At 37.5% G+C, this 19,882-nt stretch overlaps 1 protein-coding gene across 1 annotated transcript; it reads right to left on the reverse strand.

Annotated features, from left to right (window-relative positions):
• Window positions 1-2,861: 2,861 nt before the first annotated feature.
• LOC108683377 lies at window positions 2,862-18,748 on the reverse strand. Its single transcript, XM_018172691.2, has 14 exons — window positions 18,543-18,748; window positions 12,218-12,359; window positions 11,022-11,107; window positions 10,551-10,635; window positions 10,099-10,208; window positions 9,573-9,715; window positions 9,234-9,389; window positions 8,754-8,840; window positions 8,397-8,555; window positions 6,420-6,526; window positions 4,127-4,313; window positions 3,849-3,950; window positions 3,515-3,717; window positions 2,862-3,277 (listed from the first exon to the last, which is right to left on the reverse strand). The coding sequence occupies exons 1-14, from the start codon at window positions 18,621-18,623 to the stop codon at window positions 3,099-3,101; spliced, it is 1,827 nt and encodes a 608-aa protein (XP_018028180.2). The 5' UTR covers window positions 18,624-18,748; the 3' UTR covers window positions 2,862-3,098.
• Window positions 18,749-19,882: the final 1,134 nt, after the last annotated feature.

Below are 19,882 nucleotides of genomic sequence, written 5' to 3' on the forward strand. Positions count from 1 at the left end.
AGATGTGTATAAGAGACATCCTTTAGATCGGGAAGTACGTTCTACCGCACCAGCTGAGCTTCATTGAGGCGCAGGCGGTGAACTCGTCGCTGTCGCCAGGCCTGCGGCGCTGGTCGCGTCGCATAACATAAGCCTGGGACTGCACCGCCACAGCCGCCACGCCTACAACTTCATGGCCAAGATATTTGCCTTACCCACCGAGGCTGAGCTGCAGAAGTGGGGCGCTCAGAGCGAGACGACGTCAACTGAGGGCGACGTCGCGTGCAACGTCACTCTCACCGAGGCGCTCGTCGATGAGGCCACCTTCGATAATCTCATGTCCGTTATACTATAACCTTATGGCTTCGCGTATCTCATTCTACATCTGCTAGACGCTCATAAAGCGTCAGGGTTGGGCAGTGACCGTTTTGTCGTCCTAATCAATCTTACCTTCCATAAACTGCTGCCAGATTTGAGGTTTATTTTTGAAACAATTAGTGAATGCGTTCTAATTAATTGCATTTACTTATTCCAGGAATTTTGAGGATTCATCCTTTGACTATTATTTGGAAGATCGAATGATTACAGCAAAATTTTAGGGGTTATCATTTACTTGCTTTCAGAAGCAATTTATTCGTGGGAAATATTTACAGCTGTTCAACCATCTTCACGTGTATTTTTATGACTTGAATCTTTTCTGTTATTCTCTGATAACTGTCCAAGGTCGAAGTCAGTTGGATACTTGGTATTGTGGAGCGTTGAAATAGTTTTTGGTACTTTAACTTTAAAGATTATAAATTTCGACCTATTTAAGGTCGAAAAGTCAGTTATGTCAGTCATGTCAATAACCACTGTCAGTTATGAAAAGTGTTTTAATGCGAAGCCTATTGACTTGCCAATCTCGAAACTGTTAAGTATTTTTGAACTGTTGATTATGGTCACTTGATGCTGAACATTTGAACAATTTCAAAATTTGTTTGCACGAATATGGTGAAGTAAATTCTAATTATTATAATTTAATTTATAATATTATCAATTATTTGTCTTTGTTTTAGTAAACTTTTGTTTTTGTTTGTTTCAATAAAGGAGCGAAGAAAGTCGAAGTACCAAAAACTATGTAAACGCTACAGTAAATAACGCCCTCCTTACTCCTATGTAGAGCAAGTTTCTCGTACCTGATATACCTGTAGTTTCCGCCAAAGTAAATTCCGTTCAGTTGAAAGAATTGACGTTTTTCAAAGCTGTACAGAAATATGTATTCATTAACTATTTTTAACCACTTATTCCTAGAGTAGCTCGTATTCATGCAATAAATATTCTATAATATTATTGTGGTGTGAATTTGTCAACTTGGTTAGCGTCTGGAACGTGACAAGACTCCTCTTAATTGTAAGCGTCATAAGAAGCTTACTTATAATTCCTTTTGAGCAGGTTTTCCAAAATCCTTCTAGATGCATGACAATCTGTGCTAAGTACTGAACGGAACGACGTACTTTCAACCATTCCTGTTGTTTTATCTCCCCTTCTTTTCTGGCAGGATCAATGCTTTGTTTAGGAAGCTCGAGTATGTTGCGTTAACGGCCGCTGCTCAGAGCGCCAGGGCAAAGCACTGAACGCTTTCTTTAACAGAACTTGTCTGCTAAACAATGCGAACATGCCTATAATATCGCGCTCAGTTGTGAGAAGCACTTACTACGGAACATCTGCGATTGGGCTGCAGTGACTAGAAATCTAACGATTCATATTTTCAGAAATTTAAACTTGGACAAGAAAAATATGCGGACACCCATAGATAGTAAATTTGTTGCGCTGTTTACGTCAAATCACAAGAAAAAAACGTGAAAAATATATTTGAAATGTAAGCCTTAAAACAATCCAGAAAAAGAAATCACTTGGCATCAATACCACCACAAGAACAAGTCTAAATCACACATCCGTCTGACAAGGAATCCTTAACATGTCTTAGAGCACAATCCCTGGACGTCCGTCTCTGTCCCACTATTGTCACCAAAATAATCTCACATCAGCTCCCCCAACTGAGGACAGATGAGCGTTAGATCTATTGCTCCTGGGAGGCTGGGCCTCAGTAGCAAAGACGTGCCCTAGGCAGTTAACGACGTAGTCGCATCAGCGTAGCCGTCGACGTAGCCCTACAAAACATCTTCCGAAGCGTAAAAGAAAAATTTGTGTCGTTGAAGTAATTAGAATCGAAAAATTTCCATTTAAAGATACCAAGCTAAATACTGTGATTTGGGAATGTTATCTTTATTGTCTCTTTGGAGCTCCGTTGACGATAGATAGGCCCTCGTTTTGTTCCATTCACCTGAATGTTCAATTAGGAGTCAAATTAAAATTTTGATACGTTTAGTGATGAATTTTGGGTTCAACGTTCCATCAGTGAATCATCATCACTTGATATGCACCGTATGAACGATCCCAGGATATAAAAAGCCACCGACTCCAAAAGATCTTGATACAATATTTGGTCAGTCGTCAAGGATACAAAAGGATTTACAATAATTATTTCCTTTATTTTACTCAAATCTTTAAGCTCCCCACAAGTTGACCATCGAATCAATTATTTTCGCTTGCAACGTTAAATTTTTGTCATCGTTAAAATCGATTTCGACTCGAAATAAGAGCTACGGGCGGTAAACTAGCTACGAAAACGCACTGCACTCGAAAATTTAGAGCTCACAATTAAATATCGAACTACCAAAATATCTAACATAATTTCAACTCGACAAACTATAAAGTCACCGTATCAACGGTCCCAGGCAAGACCAGTCACCGTATCAACGGTCCCAGGCAAGACAAGGCACCGTATCAACGGTCCCAGGCAACACGAGTCACCCTATCAACGGTCCCAGGCAATACGAGTCACCGTATCAACGGTCCCAGGCAAGACCAGTCACCGTATCAACGGTCCCAGGCAAGACCAGTCACCGTATCAATGGTCCAAGGCAAGACGAGTCACCGTATCAACGGTCCCAGGCAATACGAGTCACCGTATCAACGGTCCCAGGCAAGACCAGTCACCGTATCAACGGTCCCAGGCAAGACATGGCACCGTATCAACGGGACCAGGCAAGTTGAGTTGTTATCAACGGTAACAGGCATTAAATGGGAAGTTGAGTAATCCTCGGGAAGATGAGGAAGTCGTGGCGGAAGTAAAGGTATTCTCTAAGAGGAGCTGGCAACACGTCTCGCAAGCCTTCCGTCTTCTCTTCAATCCTGCAGTGGCCGAGGGAGGCGCGGATGGAGAGGCGACACAGCTCCTTCAGCGACCGCAGCGGCGCTATACACCAACAAAATTCAATGTTAATTAATGCTTAGCTAATTGACCTCTATTAAATAATAATAATATCGAGCGCTTATGATTAGAACGTTTGTATTTGCTGCATTCAGCCTCCTAAATTGGGCAACTCCGATTAAGGTACAAATTGGGTACGCCGAAGGTCAATTAACCGTAAGTACTGCTTCACTCTTTGATTTAAACGTACTCATTTGATTTAAACTACTGGTTTAAACGTACCCATTTGATTTAATTTACTGGCCACTACGTTTTCTGGACGATTGCGATATTTCCACGGCCGCCTCACTTCGTCACGGCATCGAGTCCGAAGCTTCCACCTCGGAGCATAACGGTGAACAATAGAGAACACGAGCCGCCTACTTCCAGCAGGCGCCCTTGTAATTTCTGTCTCGATATTCCAGGATATTTTCTCTTGTCGAATCCTTTTGTAGATATTCCAGGAGACAGAGGAATTCACTTTTAACATCATAGAAATTTTGAACTCATTGGTCTATATTAGTATTAATTCAACAAGCTCCATAATTGTGAATCAGTAATTGGCTGAGAAACTCACTTCAGGAATAATTCGTGCACGCCGAGATGGAGCAGCATAAGCACACGGAAATGACATCCAAATTCAATGCCACGCCTACACAAACCCGTCATCATGGGCGACCTGGGGCACACAAATGAAAATAATGTGATGACGGTCAGAGCATGAGGCTAAAACACGAATGTGAAGAGCATCTATGTATTGTGGTAATATAGATGTTCACATATGCATCAGCTGTGAAGCTACCACGCATCAAATGATTTATTGCATTGCAGACACTTTCATCTAAACGAACCCACCTGAACCAGCACCGTCCCTCTTCACAGCAGTTCCTGGTCAGCTCTGATAACAGAACTCGATACGGTGACTCCGGCGAGTGCACAATAGCTTGGATATCAACGTCAGTTTTTTGAAGGCTTAGGCTTAGGCGACGTATGCATCGACTACATAAGAATGCTGCCGCAGATGACACTGTCAGCCGGCAACCTGGAAAGTGTTAATACGCACGTGTCTCGAGAGTTCTTGAGAGCAAATACGTATTCATATAATCAGTCAGCTAAAATAGTAAGTTCACCTAGAGTAATCGCCAAGTAAATTCACCAAATATTAATGAAAACATTCCGGAGACCAGTTTCATGAGCAGTTCAAAAAAATAAAACTTAAGAGTTAGTTAGTTAGTTTAGTGGCCAAATGTTTACTAGCGCTTCAGCTATTTAGCTATCTCGCACCGAAAGTCAAGATGAACATCACCATAGAGGTGGAAGGTCTCAATTATTCATCGCCCACAAGGGGCGGAAGGTCTCAATTGTCCAGCCCGCTGAAGCTGGCTCGAAAGAAGCAGCGTTAGCATCTCAAAGAGACGAAGTGACAAGGAGGGACAGGTGAAAAGCAACAGAAACGAAGACACTAGAACAAGAGGTCGCTTACACGGGACGTCGGCAGCCCGCACGAGAGACAGAGAAGGGAAATCTAAGGAATCCTACCTACATAATAACTTAACCCCACAACTGAGACCTACAGTCAGACACCGCGAGCTCAACGGTGGGGCGCTCAGGAACAATCCCCCTAGGAGCGCGAAATCCCATAGGACTTTGACGAGCATAGACACCCGTCAGAAGTCCCCCCTGAGGGGTAAAACTTAAGAGAATATTAAGTAATATCATCAGCAGAAATCCAAATATCCACAAAATGAACCTACGTGACGAGAAAAACGACAAAAAAACTCATCGAGTTACAATTTCAAGAGAATAAGAACTATAAGCGTTATTAAGACAAGGTTTCCTTTAAAAATATGCAGTGATTGTAAAATCCTTGGATCGGCCACCACTAGTGCCACCGAGTATCTCTAAATCGCTCTTGTAAGATGACAATGTTGATACCATTCGTCCCTTGATATTTCCTGATTGATGTCTTCCTTGTTGGAAGATAAGATCCTTCACATGCGATATGTTTATGAGCATTTCCTTGTATTAGCCTTTCCTGTTTATCAAGTCACGCCCTTGGTGACGTCAATTAGCGTAGCTATATGAGCTCTGCCTAGACGCGGAAACGCCAGTCTTGGGCCGAGAACCGTCGTGTATACGCCCATACTCCTGTCCTTAACAAATCAGGACAGTAACTAAATTAATGTCAGAGTAGAAGATACACTCTAGACTTATCCCTACTTCAACTGGACGCCGAAGACATCTGTGTTAAAGCTCCAACTTATAAACTTATTAACTGATTATCCTAAAATGAAAGCCGAACTATAATCCTAAAAGTATATTATATAATCGTTTACGCTGTCCCTCTATGTCCTCGGATCCAGCTACAACCGAACCATCCTCAGGTCATACTAATTACGATTCTATATCGCAGCGTCCACTACAAAATCTTAACCTGTTACACTCTCAGACACAGTCACGTCACACTGTTCAGCATAAAAGCGCGCAGCCAAGTGAGAAGGCATGGAAAATGTTCGAACGAAAGCTGCTACCGCGATGCTCAGGAACACGTGTGTAGACGACGTCATTCCGACGTATGCTGATGCGCAGAGCACACAACTTTATTAATAGGCCAGGTTAGACAGCATCTGGGCAGGAACAACGTCCTGCTATCTGAAGACGGAACCAATTTTGAAATCATTCACCATTAAAACATGCAAATTAACATTCACAAAATCTGAATGTTGATTTTTCTGCAGCAGAAGCGTCTTGACTCAACAACACGTACAGTTCCTATCCCCCTTGAAAATGTAAATCGTTAGGTCTTTATGTTGCTTTGTCGATGTCTCGTCATAAAAGTTTTGATCTTTTTCGTGTATATTTGTATTTTCACTGTTAATTCTACATGTATTTCCTCTTTTTAAGTTCTTTTAACTGCTGATGCTGGTCTCTCAAACGTTTTCAGGAACATATGGTGAATTTACTAGAAGCTTCATTTGCTTTTAAATTCTTCTCGAGAATAATGTTGACATCATACATTACAAGTACCTAGTCTTGCTTTCTATCAGCTGATAACATTCATTATTTACTCCCTGCCAAAAGACCGTATACGCCAGAAATAGAAGCGTAGAAAATCAACCCAATGCTCCCTCCCAAATGCAACACTCACCGTCCTGTTTCATCAGTGGCAGGAGCTTCAAGACGAGAGGAACCGAACACAAAGTCGTCTCGTACAGCACAAGGTTGAGGACGTTATGATCTATTCCCAACCACTCCCTGCCCAGTATGTTTAGATAATAAGAAAATACATAATTAATAAGTAGCACAACGAGATTTCTAAAATATGTAACTTTTTCAATAGGGCATCTCCCCGAAAGACTAGTCCTCACGCAATATCGTATCATCACAGGAGTATCATTATAATAATAAGATTTACGATATTTCAAACAATTCAGGTGATCATCGGACGAGAACGGCTGGAGTAAATAGTCTGGCAAAGATTGTCAGCAAGTTCTCTTGGGTTTCCAGAAAAGCTCTACTTTCTGTAGTTTCTTTCCCTTAATAGCACATACGAAAGGTAAAAATACAACTTTTCACGTGTGATCGGCTGGCCGTTGACCACACATTTAACTCTTAAACTAGCCCTGGAGTCAACGTTCAGCCTGAACACGCACAGCTAAACTCATTCTCAAAGCTACGAAGTCAACAACACAAAAAAACGCATTCCACACCAATTCCGGCAATGCTTGAAGCCATAGCGCCGTAAGTCCACAGCCACTTCTCCAGTCTATGTAGTCTTCATGGAAGTTACATCCCAGGCACTACCAGCAAACTTACCCCAAATCTCCACCTTTTTGCAGCCAATGAGGTCATATTAAGTCCGGTTACGTTTGTTTGGATGGAGACTGGAGAGTCGGGGTAAGTGTGGAGGTAGGCGCATACTGGGGTGTGGTGTACATGATATGTACAGGCAGGAGCATTGGCTGCGGACTTGCGGCGTCTATGGCTCTAGGCACTTAACTTCACGGGAAGGTGACGGGGGAATTGGGCAGTACTGGCCACTAACATGCAGCAGCTTTCCACAACTATTTCCTATAAGTCGATGCAACTAATAATTTATATTTTTGCATCCATAGATAGATTGACTATATCCATAGATAGATTGAATTTGTTGACTATAGAACTGATCGTATAGCTCCCTACATTTACAACAGCAGTTTTTGCCTATACAGCTTGAACAGTTGTCAGTACCACTTCATGCGCCGTTTTTGTGCAGTATTGTAAGACATCTGATATGATTTATAAAATTACTATTTATCAGCAATTTATTCCAGAATTATTTGTAGCTTGAGTATCGCAGTAACATTCCCATTACATTTGCCCAGACAACTATGTTAATTCAGCGTGAATATTATGTGATGCATATTTTAATTGCAGTCTTATGATAAATGCCGTGTACCACTTACACGATGCACGATGCCCAGAAAGATATCTGTTACCGTTCCAGGCGAATTGTACCATTAAGGGCTCACGATTTTTTGTCTGAATGAGGCAAAAACGCAGTACACTCACCGAGACAAGAACGGAGTACACTCACCGAGACAAGAACGCAGTACACTCACCGAGACAAGAACGGAGTACACTCACCGAGACAAGAACGAAGTCCAATAACCGAGACAAGAACGGAGTACTCACCGAGACAAGAACGAAGTACACTCACCATGACAAGAACGGAGTACACTAACCGAGACATGAACGGAGTACACTCACCGAGACAAGAATGGAGTACACTCACCGAGACAAAAACGGCGCACCATCTTCCATCTCGCTGTCATGTCCTTAACTAAAATTATTCAAGTTTGAACGAGCGGCATCCCAGCTAAGCAGTATATTTTGGGAGTAGAAGTCAAAGTGTTGAATTGTCTAAACAAAATATTGACATTCATCAATTGAATACAAATTTTTATTTATTTGAATCTTCTGTTATACTTACATCCTGATTCCAATTAATTTCCATATTTTTTTACTTAGTTCGCTTAGCCTACAAGTAGATCTATTTAGCTATTTTTCAAATGCTAATTTTAAAAAATAATTGATAGCTAGAGATTAAATTGTCAGCAAATGCTTACTTACTAATCACACTTACCATTGTGTTATAGGCAGTCTTCCGCTTAGCCTCCACTTTTCGATGGGTAGACCATTGTGCTCGGCTAGTCTAAGAATATGTTCCAAATTGATCCAGATTTGTTCGACATTGACGTCGCACGAACCGCAACAGTCTTCGACTTTATTCATCCAGCAGCACCTAAGGGCATGATAAATTCAACTATCCTTCCAGCTTGCATCTGCTTTAACAATCTAGGACGAAGTAAAAGACAAGTACCTGGCTTCAAAATTATTTCAGTTAAAATCAACAACAATGTCAAGAAAGACTTTGACCCTGATAAATTTAATCGTAAATTTCAGTATTGGATAATTAAGTGTAACTTTTACAGGAACTGACCTGGCGCATTGCAAGAAAAGTGAGGTCAGCAAGTCGTTCTTGTCCAATTTACTCATGAAGATGTTCTTCATTAATGCAGTTATATACCTGAAGAGAAAAATATTTTTGTTTGAACTCATAAATTGAATCAAAGATGAAGCGGATTAGAACTTCAATCATTTTCAGACCACAACTACTAGATCAGTAATGCTTTAAGAATATTTTGCCAGAAATCAACTTCCATTAGGTACCTGATGACAAATTTAGACTTTTCACTCAAATGTTAGCATTTGCAGAAATTTCAAGCATGGCTGGAGTCTTTCATTATGTCGTTTTAACTATCAAAGGAATAACACACCTTGAAATAAACAAGTTTCTATGAATTAATTCTAAATGCAGGATTTCTCAACAGAATTAATTGCCTTTATGCAAACACAGAAAATGCCAACAAGGAAACTTTGGATTAAGTAGATGCAGGATCATCTATTTAACAACGCTTACTTGTTCTTGTCCGCCCAGTTGATTCCATTGTTAAGTTTTAAGATATCACTTATTATGTGCGTATATTGATACATCGTGCAAAACTCGCAATGCTCCAGAATGTACACAGCGCTCTCGTGGTATGATACCCAGACAGCACCACGCAGAACATCCAGCCTAGGTACCAGAAATAGAACCAGTTAGGGAAAATAAATTCCAACGTTGCATTTTATTGTTAAAAATTTTATTTCATTCGGAATATGGACTTAATTCTTGCTAATCAAAATACTTGAGTATTGAGTAATTCAAAATATTCACATAAGCTGGTGTTGTTGGATCTTACGCAGCTATACTACTCACTTATTAATCCCAGGGTGAGACAATATGTGCGGGAATATGGTCTTCAACTGGGCATCTGTGAGACTTCTACTAATTATCCAATCATAGAGGTCAGGGCAGTCACATCCTCCACTCAAAAGTTTCATCAGTATTTCGACATTATCCTGAAAATAGAAAAATATTCCAAATAAAATGCTTAAGGTCAACTAAGCTCATAACAAAGTTGACATTGTTTCCTTAGCATCTGAATTACAATCACAGATGCAAATCGTATAGGAAACGATTTTAAGAAGATCCCAGCAATGAAAGAAATATAGGCAATTAATTGAGAATTTGATATAGAAGTAATGACTGTTAAGTTCTGTGGAAGGCCAAATACAAACGAGGAAGTTAGTAGCAACTTCACATTACAAAATCTACAACACAAAATGAAACATTATTCATACTCATATGGGTGCACTAAAATTTCAAAAATAATCGTGTTCAGTTCATTTTGCAACCGCAAATTGGGACGTATATATTTCACTGAAACAAAAGCTGCGCGCACCCGAGCAAAGAATGTGGCTGGACGCTTATTGTGCTCAGAATCCGTGGCTGTGGCGTCCGCCCCTGCGTCCAGCATTAGCTCAGCTCCTCGCCACCAGCGTCTCTCCAAGGCTGGAAAATTGGCATCTAATAATGTGCTGTTTTCACTATCGAACGCAAAGTTCTGCTCTAATTCTTACTTGTCCTAAAAAAGGGGCACAAGGCAAGCATAGTTGAATGATTTCCAATACAGTTTTAAGCACAGTTCGAGAAATAGAAATAAGTCGCATCTTCAAGATGAGACTCGTCTACCTAATTTTGTTCTCATTAATCTGATCATTAGGCAGATTTTAGCACAGTTCTCACCATGCTAAAATATCAAGAATTTCCTATATATATTGTATTTAATATAATGATAACAACTCCTTAAATGCATTCCTAACTAAAGCTGGAGCAATTATTAAGGTGACATACCGCACAATAAGGGCAGAGAAAATGGATCTTTTCCAGGCAGGTTGGGATTTGCCCCAGCATGTAGAAGGCTCGCCAATATTTCTTCCTGAACAAATAAAAATTTAGTGGAGTGAATTTAAAATGAAGGATCAAGACAAAACGATAAGAAATAACTGTTATTATAATTCTTATACAGAAAAATATAATTCAGCAACTTAATAGCAAAATTAGGAGCCAACAAAAATAAGCAGTTTTAGACAAAGTTTTGGACATCATAGAGATGCTGTAGTGACCTGACTAGTAAAAGTGTGGATATTTTTATTCAGACTGCACAAAAACAACCAGTTAATATAAAAATTCAGCAAGTTTTTAATTCTTATAATCAGGATCATGCACATGAAAATCCTCTTCAGAGTTTGGTCTGTTTCACGTTTAGTTGTAGGCAGGCTGAATTAAAAGCATAAGAAACATTTCAAGACCCATGCTAGTCACCTCCAGGTCTGAGGCTGAGCAGTTTCTACAGAGAAGCAGCAGAGCAGTGGATCGATCATGACTCTCCAAGTTTATGCACCTTTTATCTGCAATGAACATTAAACAATAATGACTGACAACTAAAGAAGAAATAATTTAACAATATCAACATCAGAATACAATGGGCAGTGAATAAAGCATTAGAATTTATAAGAATTGCCTAACTAAAAATGAATGGAACAGTAACAAAACTAATTCCACCTCTACAAGGGGTAGTTTTATCCTGTTAATATCTAATGCCTTCATTGACACCCCACACATACTTAAATCTCCAACCCAAGAAAGACATTGAAAGGAAGTGCAAGGAACTGCCAACTGCAAACAACTTGAAACAACTCATCTGTAACTTGCACTTGGTTAAGAAAGTACTAAGCCACTACTAAGAGCTGAGGGGTGGCATGGTCAGGAAAAATGTTACTAGAACGAAAAACCTCATGGGCATTACAAGGAGCTAAAGTATGCTGCAGATTATCGTCTAGAAGGTTTAGAACAGAAGTAGAGTCTCTGAAGAACAGCTACAAAATTGCAAAAAAAGCAAATGGCAATGAAAGTCCCAATTTGAAAGATAAATTTTAGTTGACAAGTTCAAATTTTAGTAAATTGGGCTTGAAATAATTAACTTAGAAATTCTTCTCCAAAAGAGTAGCACTGACAATTATATTTTTAATTAATAATGAAAAATCCAATATGTGATACTAGCAGCTTTAATATTACTGGAAAACAATTCATGGCTGAAGCAGAAATTTTTCAGTTTGATCTAAAGTAGTTATAGGCAGCATAAAGAAATTTCAAAGAAACTGTAACATCATTAACCAACAACAACAGAGCATAAAGGTAAGCAGCTATACAATAAGCAGTACATTTTCTTATTGGAATTGGGAATCTCAACCAAAGCATTGGTCATCCTATAATTGACAAAAAATAAATAGTTTACTTCATGAAGAAGTAAATGAACCCCAAAACATCATCAATGAATTACCCACAAGCTACTGAAGTGCTAGGCATACCATTAGAGCCAGCGTTTTGTACAGGCTGGACCAAACTTCCATTTTCTACTTAGGCTTCAGAATCCTGTAAGACTTCAAGTTCTCCCTTTACTATTTTCAGTTCAATCTTTGCACAAACAATAATGAATAGATAAATTATAACTCAATTACCTGCATGCATGAGAAGTCTCTTCACCATTGCAAGATCCTTGTACAAAACAGCATAATGAAGAGCAGAGTAGCCCTGTTGATCAGGTGTGCAGAGGTGTTGAGTGATGTCATGCCCATGACTCAACAGAGAGGCTATGACTTTCTGCAACAAAAAATTACAGGTGTTGCCAGAAGCTATAATAACTGGCTCAATGTATTTTTCTGTCCAACATGGTCTCAAAACATGAAGCAGCTCCTGGTAAACTTGCACAGTTTGCAAGACTGTAGCTAACTTGCAACTTAATGACTAAACTATCACTGAATATAATCTGAAAAAGTCATATTCAGGAAAGAATGAAAGAGGGAAAACACCAACACTTTTAGGAACAAAATTAAAATGGCATAAGTTGATACAAAAAACTGGTTATTAGCAAACCAACGATCTGAATTAGACACACTTGTTAGTCTGGATCACACACCATAGCCAGAGCACCAGTGACCAAATATACCTCATACAAGGTTGCCAATTCACTTATAAGCTTAGTGAAGCCAAGTAGCCAAAGTCTATGACTATGAGTTATGGAAGAACAGGTTATTCACACCATCCCACGCTGAATATAGATAATGCCTAAGCACTTTCTAGCAGCAAAAACAAGTTTAGTCACAACAATCAAGATAAACTGGATGTTGAGGCTTCCTACATAAACTTCATGACAAAAACAAAAATGGATGACCAAGGTCAACTGTAAGAGATTTTAGCTAGTAGTTAAAAGGTATCGTCAAACGGGGTAATAAAGGACGGTTCTAAGCGTTTTTTGTTAATAACTTCTTACCATGAAACATTTCATAAACAAATTTGGGCTCATTTTAAAGGTATTTGCAAGGGCTATTTCATGGAATCTCTGAAAAAATTCCATATGCTATTTGTAAGGTGCCAGACGAAAAATAAAAGCCTCTGGAACTAACCCTGGGAATGGGGTAATAAGGGACACTTGAAATAAATATCAATTTTAAAACATCTGACGCATGCAGAGTGTACTTACCTATTACTAACAGTACTCTGAAGTCTTCCTCTTCCTTTGTAGATGATGTAGATGCAGAATAAATGACATTTTCTGTTATTTTGACTTGCTTTTCCTTTATTGATATGATTTTACCTTATCCATACATTACCATATTATTGATGTGATATTACCTAATCCATGGACATGTCACTGAACATTGACAACAACCTTGTCCACTGCAAGCATTGTATTAGCAGCCATATGGCATTTCTTCTGTAGCTAGGCTTACAGAGTGGCTTGTAATTTCGCACCATTTTAATTGAGACAAGTGAATTCACTATAACAAAAAAAATTGTATAAAACATACCTGAAACAGCAAAGAAATATTATAGTGACAACCATTATATTTTTTAGAAAAAATCATAGTTTAGGTTAATTACTTTTTATTCTATGTTGCCCAGTGAACAATTCTATCTATGACATTCTATGAACAATTTTGTGATGACCGATGATGCATTAATTCTTTGTTGACTATTGAGTTAAATTTTTTTCACTGAGCAAGGTAAATGTAATCAAAATTCATTATTGTTAATTGATTTTTTGTTAACTGGAGCCTTTGCTAAACAAGGTTCTACTTTAAATGTGTTTTTGGGGTGTCCCCAGGGGGTGTCCCTTATTATCCCATCATGCGGAAATGGCCGCCATTTTTTTTAATGAGCTATGAACATTCTGTCAATCAATTTTTTAAGCCAACACCCATTTGCAACTTTTATGTAAGCAAAATTTTAATAAAGCAAATATTTTTTTGGCTACAGACCTTAGCAGAAGTACTTTTGAAAATCAAACTTTTCACACTTTTTTTCAGGGATTTTTTGGATGTAGTAAATGTATGATTTCTCAACTTGCTTTATGTTACATAGCTAGGAAAAATATTAAACTTTATGCCACTATTTTTAGTTTTGCAATATTTTAATTAGTTTAGCTGCTAAAAAATTTCTACAAAATGTTTGAGGACTGTCCCTTATTACCCGCCCGTCCCTTATTACCCTGTTTGACAGTAATCCTAAAGTTAATAATAGAGTCAACAAAATAACCTACAGACCTACAGAGACACATGCAATAATAAAATCCTCTGGTCAACCTATAATAGTGCGTAGGCAGAGAATCGTGCATCGGTTAACTTGCAAATGAGGCTAAAAGAACCAAATAGCATCAATTGATTTGTGCTAAATTTTGTTTGATGATGTATAATTGATAGTTAAATATTTAGGCACAGTATCAGCTTAATAATACAGCTTAACTTTCAGAAATTTAATGTTAAGAGCAAAATTGAGCTAAAATTTATGTTTTTAGCACATTTTCTCTTTTATAAAAAAATGCACTATTGTGCTCGCCATGTCCGTCGGTCTGTCCATCCGCGACTTCATGTTTTCGTCGACAAGAAAATGCACTCTCTGTCACTCACTGCAGTGAGTACTCAGTTATATTTTTTGCAATGTTCAATGGCTTTGCACCCCCTATATCAATGGTTTTTTAAATCCTTTAAAGTGAAGGCATTTGGCAGGTAATCACATAGAAAAAATTAGATCAGTGGTACTCACTGCAGTGAGTTACAGAGAGCAAACGTTCTCGTCCGTCTGTGAAGTCATGGATGGACGGACAGACATGACAAGCCTAATAGCACCTTTTCTCCATAAATGAGAAATTGCGCAAAAAACATAGTCAGATAGCAAATTTAAAAAAGTTGTTTCCAATCGACCAAATGCATATGTTTCAATCTAAAAGCCCTGTCTGTCTGGTCCGATATCCCCAAAAAACTATTTTTGTTTCAATTTAAAGATGTGAAAAACTTAGTGTAGAGATGGAGATGAGAGTAGCCCTGCCCTGTGCCTATATCTAACTAGTAATTTAAGGAACATATTCTTTAACCTTAATAAGCAGCATCAAATCAGCCAACACTCATAAAGAAAAAAAATGAACTGACAAGATAATATGATTGCATATGAGTAAGATAATTTGACCAGTGAAAATATAAAAAATCACTTTGATTAGTTTACAATGTTGTTATGGTTTTGCAATAATTGTTTAACCCCAAAGTTTTGCTAAAGAATATTTTGATTTGTAATTGGAAATTATAGGACATGACTCATTCATCATAACATGAATGATACTTTTCTCTAATTTTGATAAATACTTTAATTTTTAATGTTAATCAAAGCCAAATTTCTTTTCTAATCAGAAAGAAATCTCATGTCACATCAGAGGCAATTAGAATTTTTGAGCGTCCTCCACTGTTCTGTTGTTCTTGTCTCTCTACAGTGTGCTGCAGGTAATGGGGCCTCTTGTGTAGCTACGTGGTCCTTTATTTCTAAAATTACACCTCAGTTACCAATCAACACAGAACAGGGTTTCTGATCTATGTGGCGCAATCAGTGTATGATCTGACCTAAAGCTACCGCCAAAGGGGGTAAATCAGCACAGTCGTCCCGCATTTCATAGAAATGTGATAGCAGCTGAACTAATCAAAATGTATCAAAACTAAAAATAGTTGTGTAAAGTTCAACATTTTTACTATCTATGTAGCATAAAGCAAATTAAGAAATCATACATTTACTACCTCAAAAAATCCCTGAAAAAAGTGTAATAAGTGAGATTTTGTAAAAGTACTTCTGCTAAGGTCTGTAGTAAAAAAAAAATATTCGCCCCTATTAATAAATTTTACATACATAAAAGTTGCACACAGGTGTTGGCTAAAAAACGTGTGACAGAATTTGCATATCTCATTCCAGAAAAAATGGCGACCATTTCCGCATGACGAGGTAATAAGGGACACCCCTAAAAATGCATTTACAGTAGAACCTCAGCTATCAAAGGCTCCAGTTAACCAAAAATCAATTAACAACCATATATTTTGCTTACATTTACCTTGCTCAGTAAAATAATTTTATTAAAGGAAAAACTAATGCATCATCGGTCATCACAAAATTGCTCATAGAATGTCATAGATAGAATTATGCACTGGGCAACATAGAATGAAAAGTAATTAACCTAAAGTCCTAAACTATGATTTATTTCTCCAAAAATATTCTGGTTGTCATTAAAATATTCCTTTCTGTTTCAGGCATGATTATATGATCTTTTTAGAGCATTTTCTCATTATTGAAACAAATGCACTATTGTGCTCGCCATGTCCATCTGTCTGTTTGTCTGTCTGTCCATCCGTGACTTCATGTTTTTGTTGATGAGAAAATGCGCTCTCTGTCACTCACTGTAAAGAGTACTGAGTTATATTTTTTTGCTATGGTGAGTTCACTTGACCCAATTAATAGGGTGTGAAATTACAAGCCATCCTGTTAGCTTACAGATACAAAATAAATGCTACATGGCTGCTGATATGAAGCTTGCAGTGGACAAGGTCATTGTAAATGCACAATGTCATGTCCAAGGATATGGTAATATCACATAAATAATATGATAATGTAAGGATCTGGTAATATCATATTAATAAATTAAAAACAAGTAAAACTTACTAACAAGATTACTATTACTAACAAGAGTACTGTTAGTAATAGATGAGTACACATTGCATGTTTCAAATGTTTTAAATTTTAATTTTATTTCACATGTCCCAGGTTACCCCATTCCCAGGGGTAATTCAAAACACTTTTCTTTTGCATCTTGCACCTTATGAATCAGGGTTAGTGATTTTTAGATTTATTTAAATGAAAAGAAAGGAAAATCTTTCTAAGTAAAAAACAATAATCAATAATTTTTCATTTTTTCATGATTTTTTTATTTTTTAAAGCATTTTCTGCTTTTTTGTCTTTATGAAATCTTATTTTTTATGTTGCAATTAGCCTACTAACAATAACAGTATACGGATGGCAAAAAAGGGCAGTTATTGCCTTCAAGAATGGCCAAGGTGGTGTTTACCACTTTGGCACTTTCGGGTAAACTATTATTGATAAGTCTATTCATTAGCTTTTTAAAGTTTGTATGGAGCAAGGAAACGAGCTAAATATTGACCCTTTAACTGGCTTCAATATACAACCCCACTTCAGGAAATTGGATCTTCTAAACATTAAAGAGTCACATAACTGATAGGTAGCTGATACGTAGCACAGAGCACAACACTATCAATATACCTACTAGTTTTATGTCCTATAAATCTACCAGACTCTACCCTCTAAACACACCGACTAGTACCTAGTGACTGACTGCACTGTTCTCATTTGATTCAAAACAATTAACCAATACTAAACATAAACTGAACGACAACCAAACAAACCTCAAACTTGAAATGAAAGTTGTGTATGTTATGAGAAAACCTAACACTATTTGAATTAAACATGTACACAATTCAAACATTTTATTTCCATTGACTGCATTTAATTATTTTAATATAGTTTTATAATTGTTATTGTTTTGTTTCTAGTTATAAATTCACATATTTAAAGATTGAAATTAACTATTTTAATTAGAATAGGTACTCATATTAGAGTGGAAAATCTTTCTAAATGCCTAAAAGGTCAATACCATCTCAACCAACCCTTCTTATATAAGCTAGCTAACACATGAAATTGTATAATGTAATTAATATATAACAAATAGTCAAATAGTTAGTTAAAGACTACTTATAGCCTTATAAGAATTAGCAAAGCTTTAAAAAATTTGTTAGATGCCATTAGATAGCCCTTGCAAAGAGCTTTAAAATGAGCCCAAACTTGTTTAGGAAATGTTTCATGGTAAGGAGTTATTAATGAAAAATGCTCAAAACCGTCCCTGTATTATCCCGTTTGACGGTGCACATATGTTGCCAATTCAAGGTTGAGATGTCATGCTTGAAAGCTTGAAAGATGCAAATATTTTAACCAAAAAGGCCTTACAGAATAATTGGGGCAGAATTCTTAGAGAAATTTGAGATGGGTTATATAGGAACAGCACCTATATTATATTGGAATATCTGAAATTAAACTTTTCTTTGATAGGCCAACTGATATTCACGGATCAAGCTAGTGACACAACTGATTAATGTTGAATATATTAACCACAATTCCTATTTCTGAAATTTCTACCTAAATAATGGCCATACAATCAATATTCAAAATTTAATTTTTTTCAAAAATTTAATTTTCATTGTGGAACTCTTTTGGCTCTTTAAATTGTATAAAAGCATTTTATATTGATTAAAAATAATTTTCAATTTGTATCAGAAGGAGATATTTTCCACTCAGAAGGCTACTTTCATTTTAAAAATTTTAATTCCATAAAATTTAATTTAAAAACATTTCCCTGGAAATACAAGATAACACAGAAAAATGGCAAAACAAATTTTTACTTACCTCCACATTCTCAGCACTTCTTGACTTCACAGCTTTGGTTATGATCATGCAGTCCTGCATGTCAAAATTTTCAAAGTTCATTGATATTCTGCCAATCAATTATTATTATTATTTGTGCTAGGTTGGAAATGAAGTCACAAGTTGATCACTTGTTGAACCCTCACTTATCTATAGTTAATTACATATAACATAATTAATCTTCTATCTTTCAGCTTTGTTCTTCTGTTCACATATTCAAAAGGAAGACACAAGGAAGTTGGTCCATCAGTTCAAGTACTTATCACTCCAATTATGGAGTGGTGGTAATTATGGTAATTGCCACTGCCAGAAAGTACACAAAGCAAAGCCAGCACAGACATGCAAGCAATACAACAGGCATGCATTCTTGATACCTGCTGACCAAAATCATATTAATCACAAACAAAGGGGAAGTGTTCTATTAAATCTACAATTACTAACTGCAGGCACATGCAACAGGAGTATAAATCATGTCAAAATAATAAGATATGATCAAACCCAAACATAAGCAGACAAAGTCAAATCAAAGCCACTACACTATGTGCCACTACACGAGGCTACACTACACACAAAGCCACTACACGAGGCTCACTTGGGCAAAATTCACCACCAGTCATTGTTTTTCAGTATTAAGTGCTATACAGAAAAGACGCCTCGGAAGCGTGAACGTTTCAACTTTGCGAAAGGCGACAATGTTAAACTTCGTGAATCAGTGAGTGCAGCGAACATTTCGGACTGTATCATGAACATGAATGTGGCAGAGTCTTGGTCATTCATCAAGATCATAGTTATGTCTGCAGTTGATGCGTGTGTACCTAAGATAAAGCTCGGTGGAGTCAGAAAAACACAGTGGATGAATAATACGGTTAAAGCAAAGCTAAAAGAAAAGAAGGAAGCCTACAAGCGTTATTTACGAACTCGCAGTGAGTCTGATTATAACCTGTATGCCAGAGCTCGAAATCAAGCTAAAAAAGCTTGTCGCACCGCAGTCAAAAATTTTGAAAAAGACGTTGCCAAAAACTCAAAAAAGAACCCGAAAGCCTTCTTCTTGTATGCTAGTTCGAAGTGTAAGGCAAGGGACGGTATTGCTGATTTGAATGTAAATCAACGGAAGATATCTTCTGACGATGGTAAGGCCAATGTTCTAAATCAGTTCTTTAGCAGCGTCTTCACAAATGAGGACTTGAACAGTATTCCAGCTATTGAGGAGCGACCAGTGGACTCGAAGTTAACTAGTTTTGAGATACGTGAAGAGGAGGTTCTCAAGCGCAAGGGTCTCCCTGAATCCAAACAAGTCATCTGGATCAGACGGTTTCCACCCT

This window comes from Hyalella azteca, unplaced genomic scaffold (assembly GCF_000764305.2).
Source record: "Hyalella azteca isolate HAZT.00-mixed unplaced genomic scaffold, Hazt_2.0.2 contig13731, whole genome shotgun sequence".
Taxonomy (NCBI): domain Eukaryota; kingdom Metazoa; phylum Arthropoda; class Malacostraca; order Amphipoda; family Hyalellidae; genus Hyalella; species Hyalella azteca.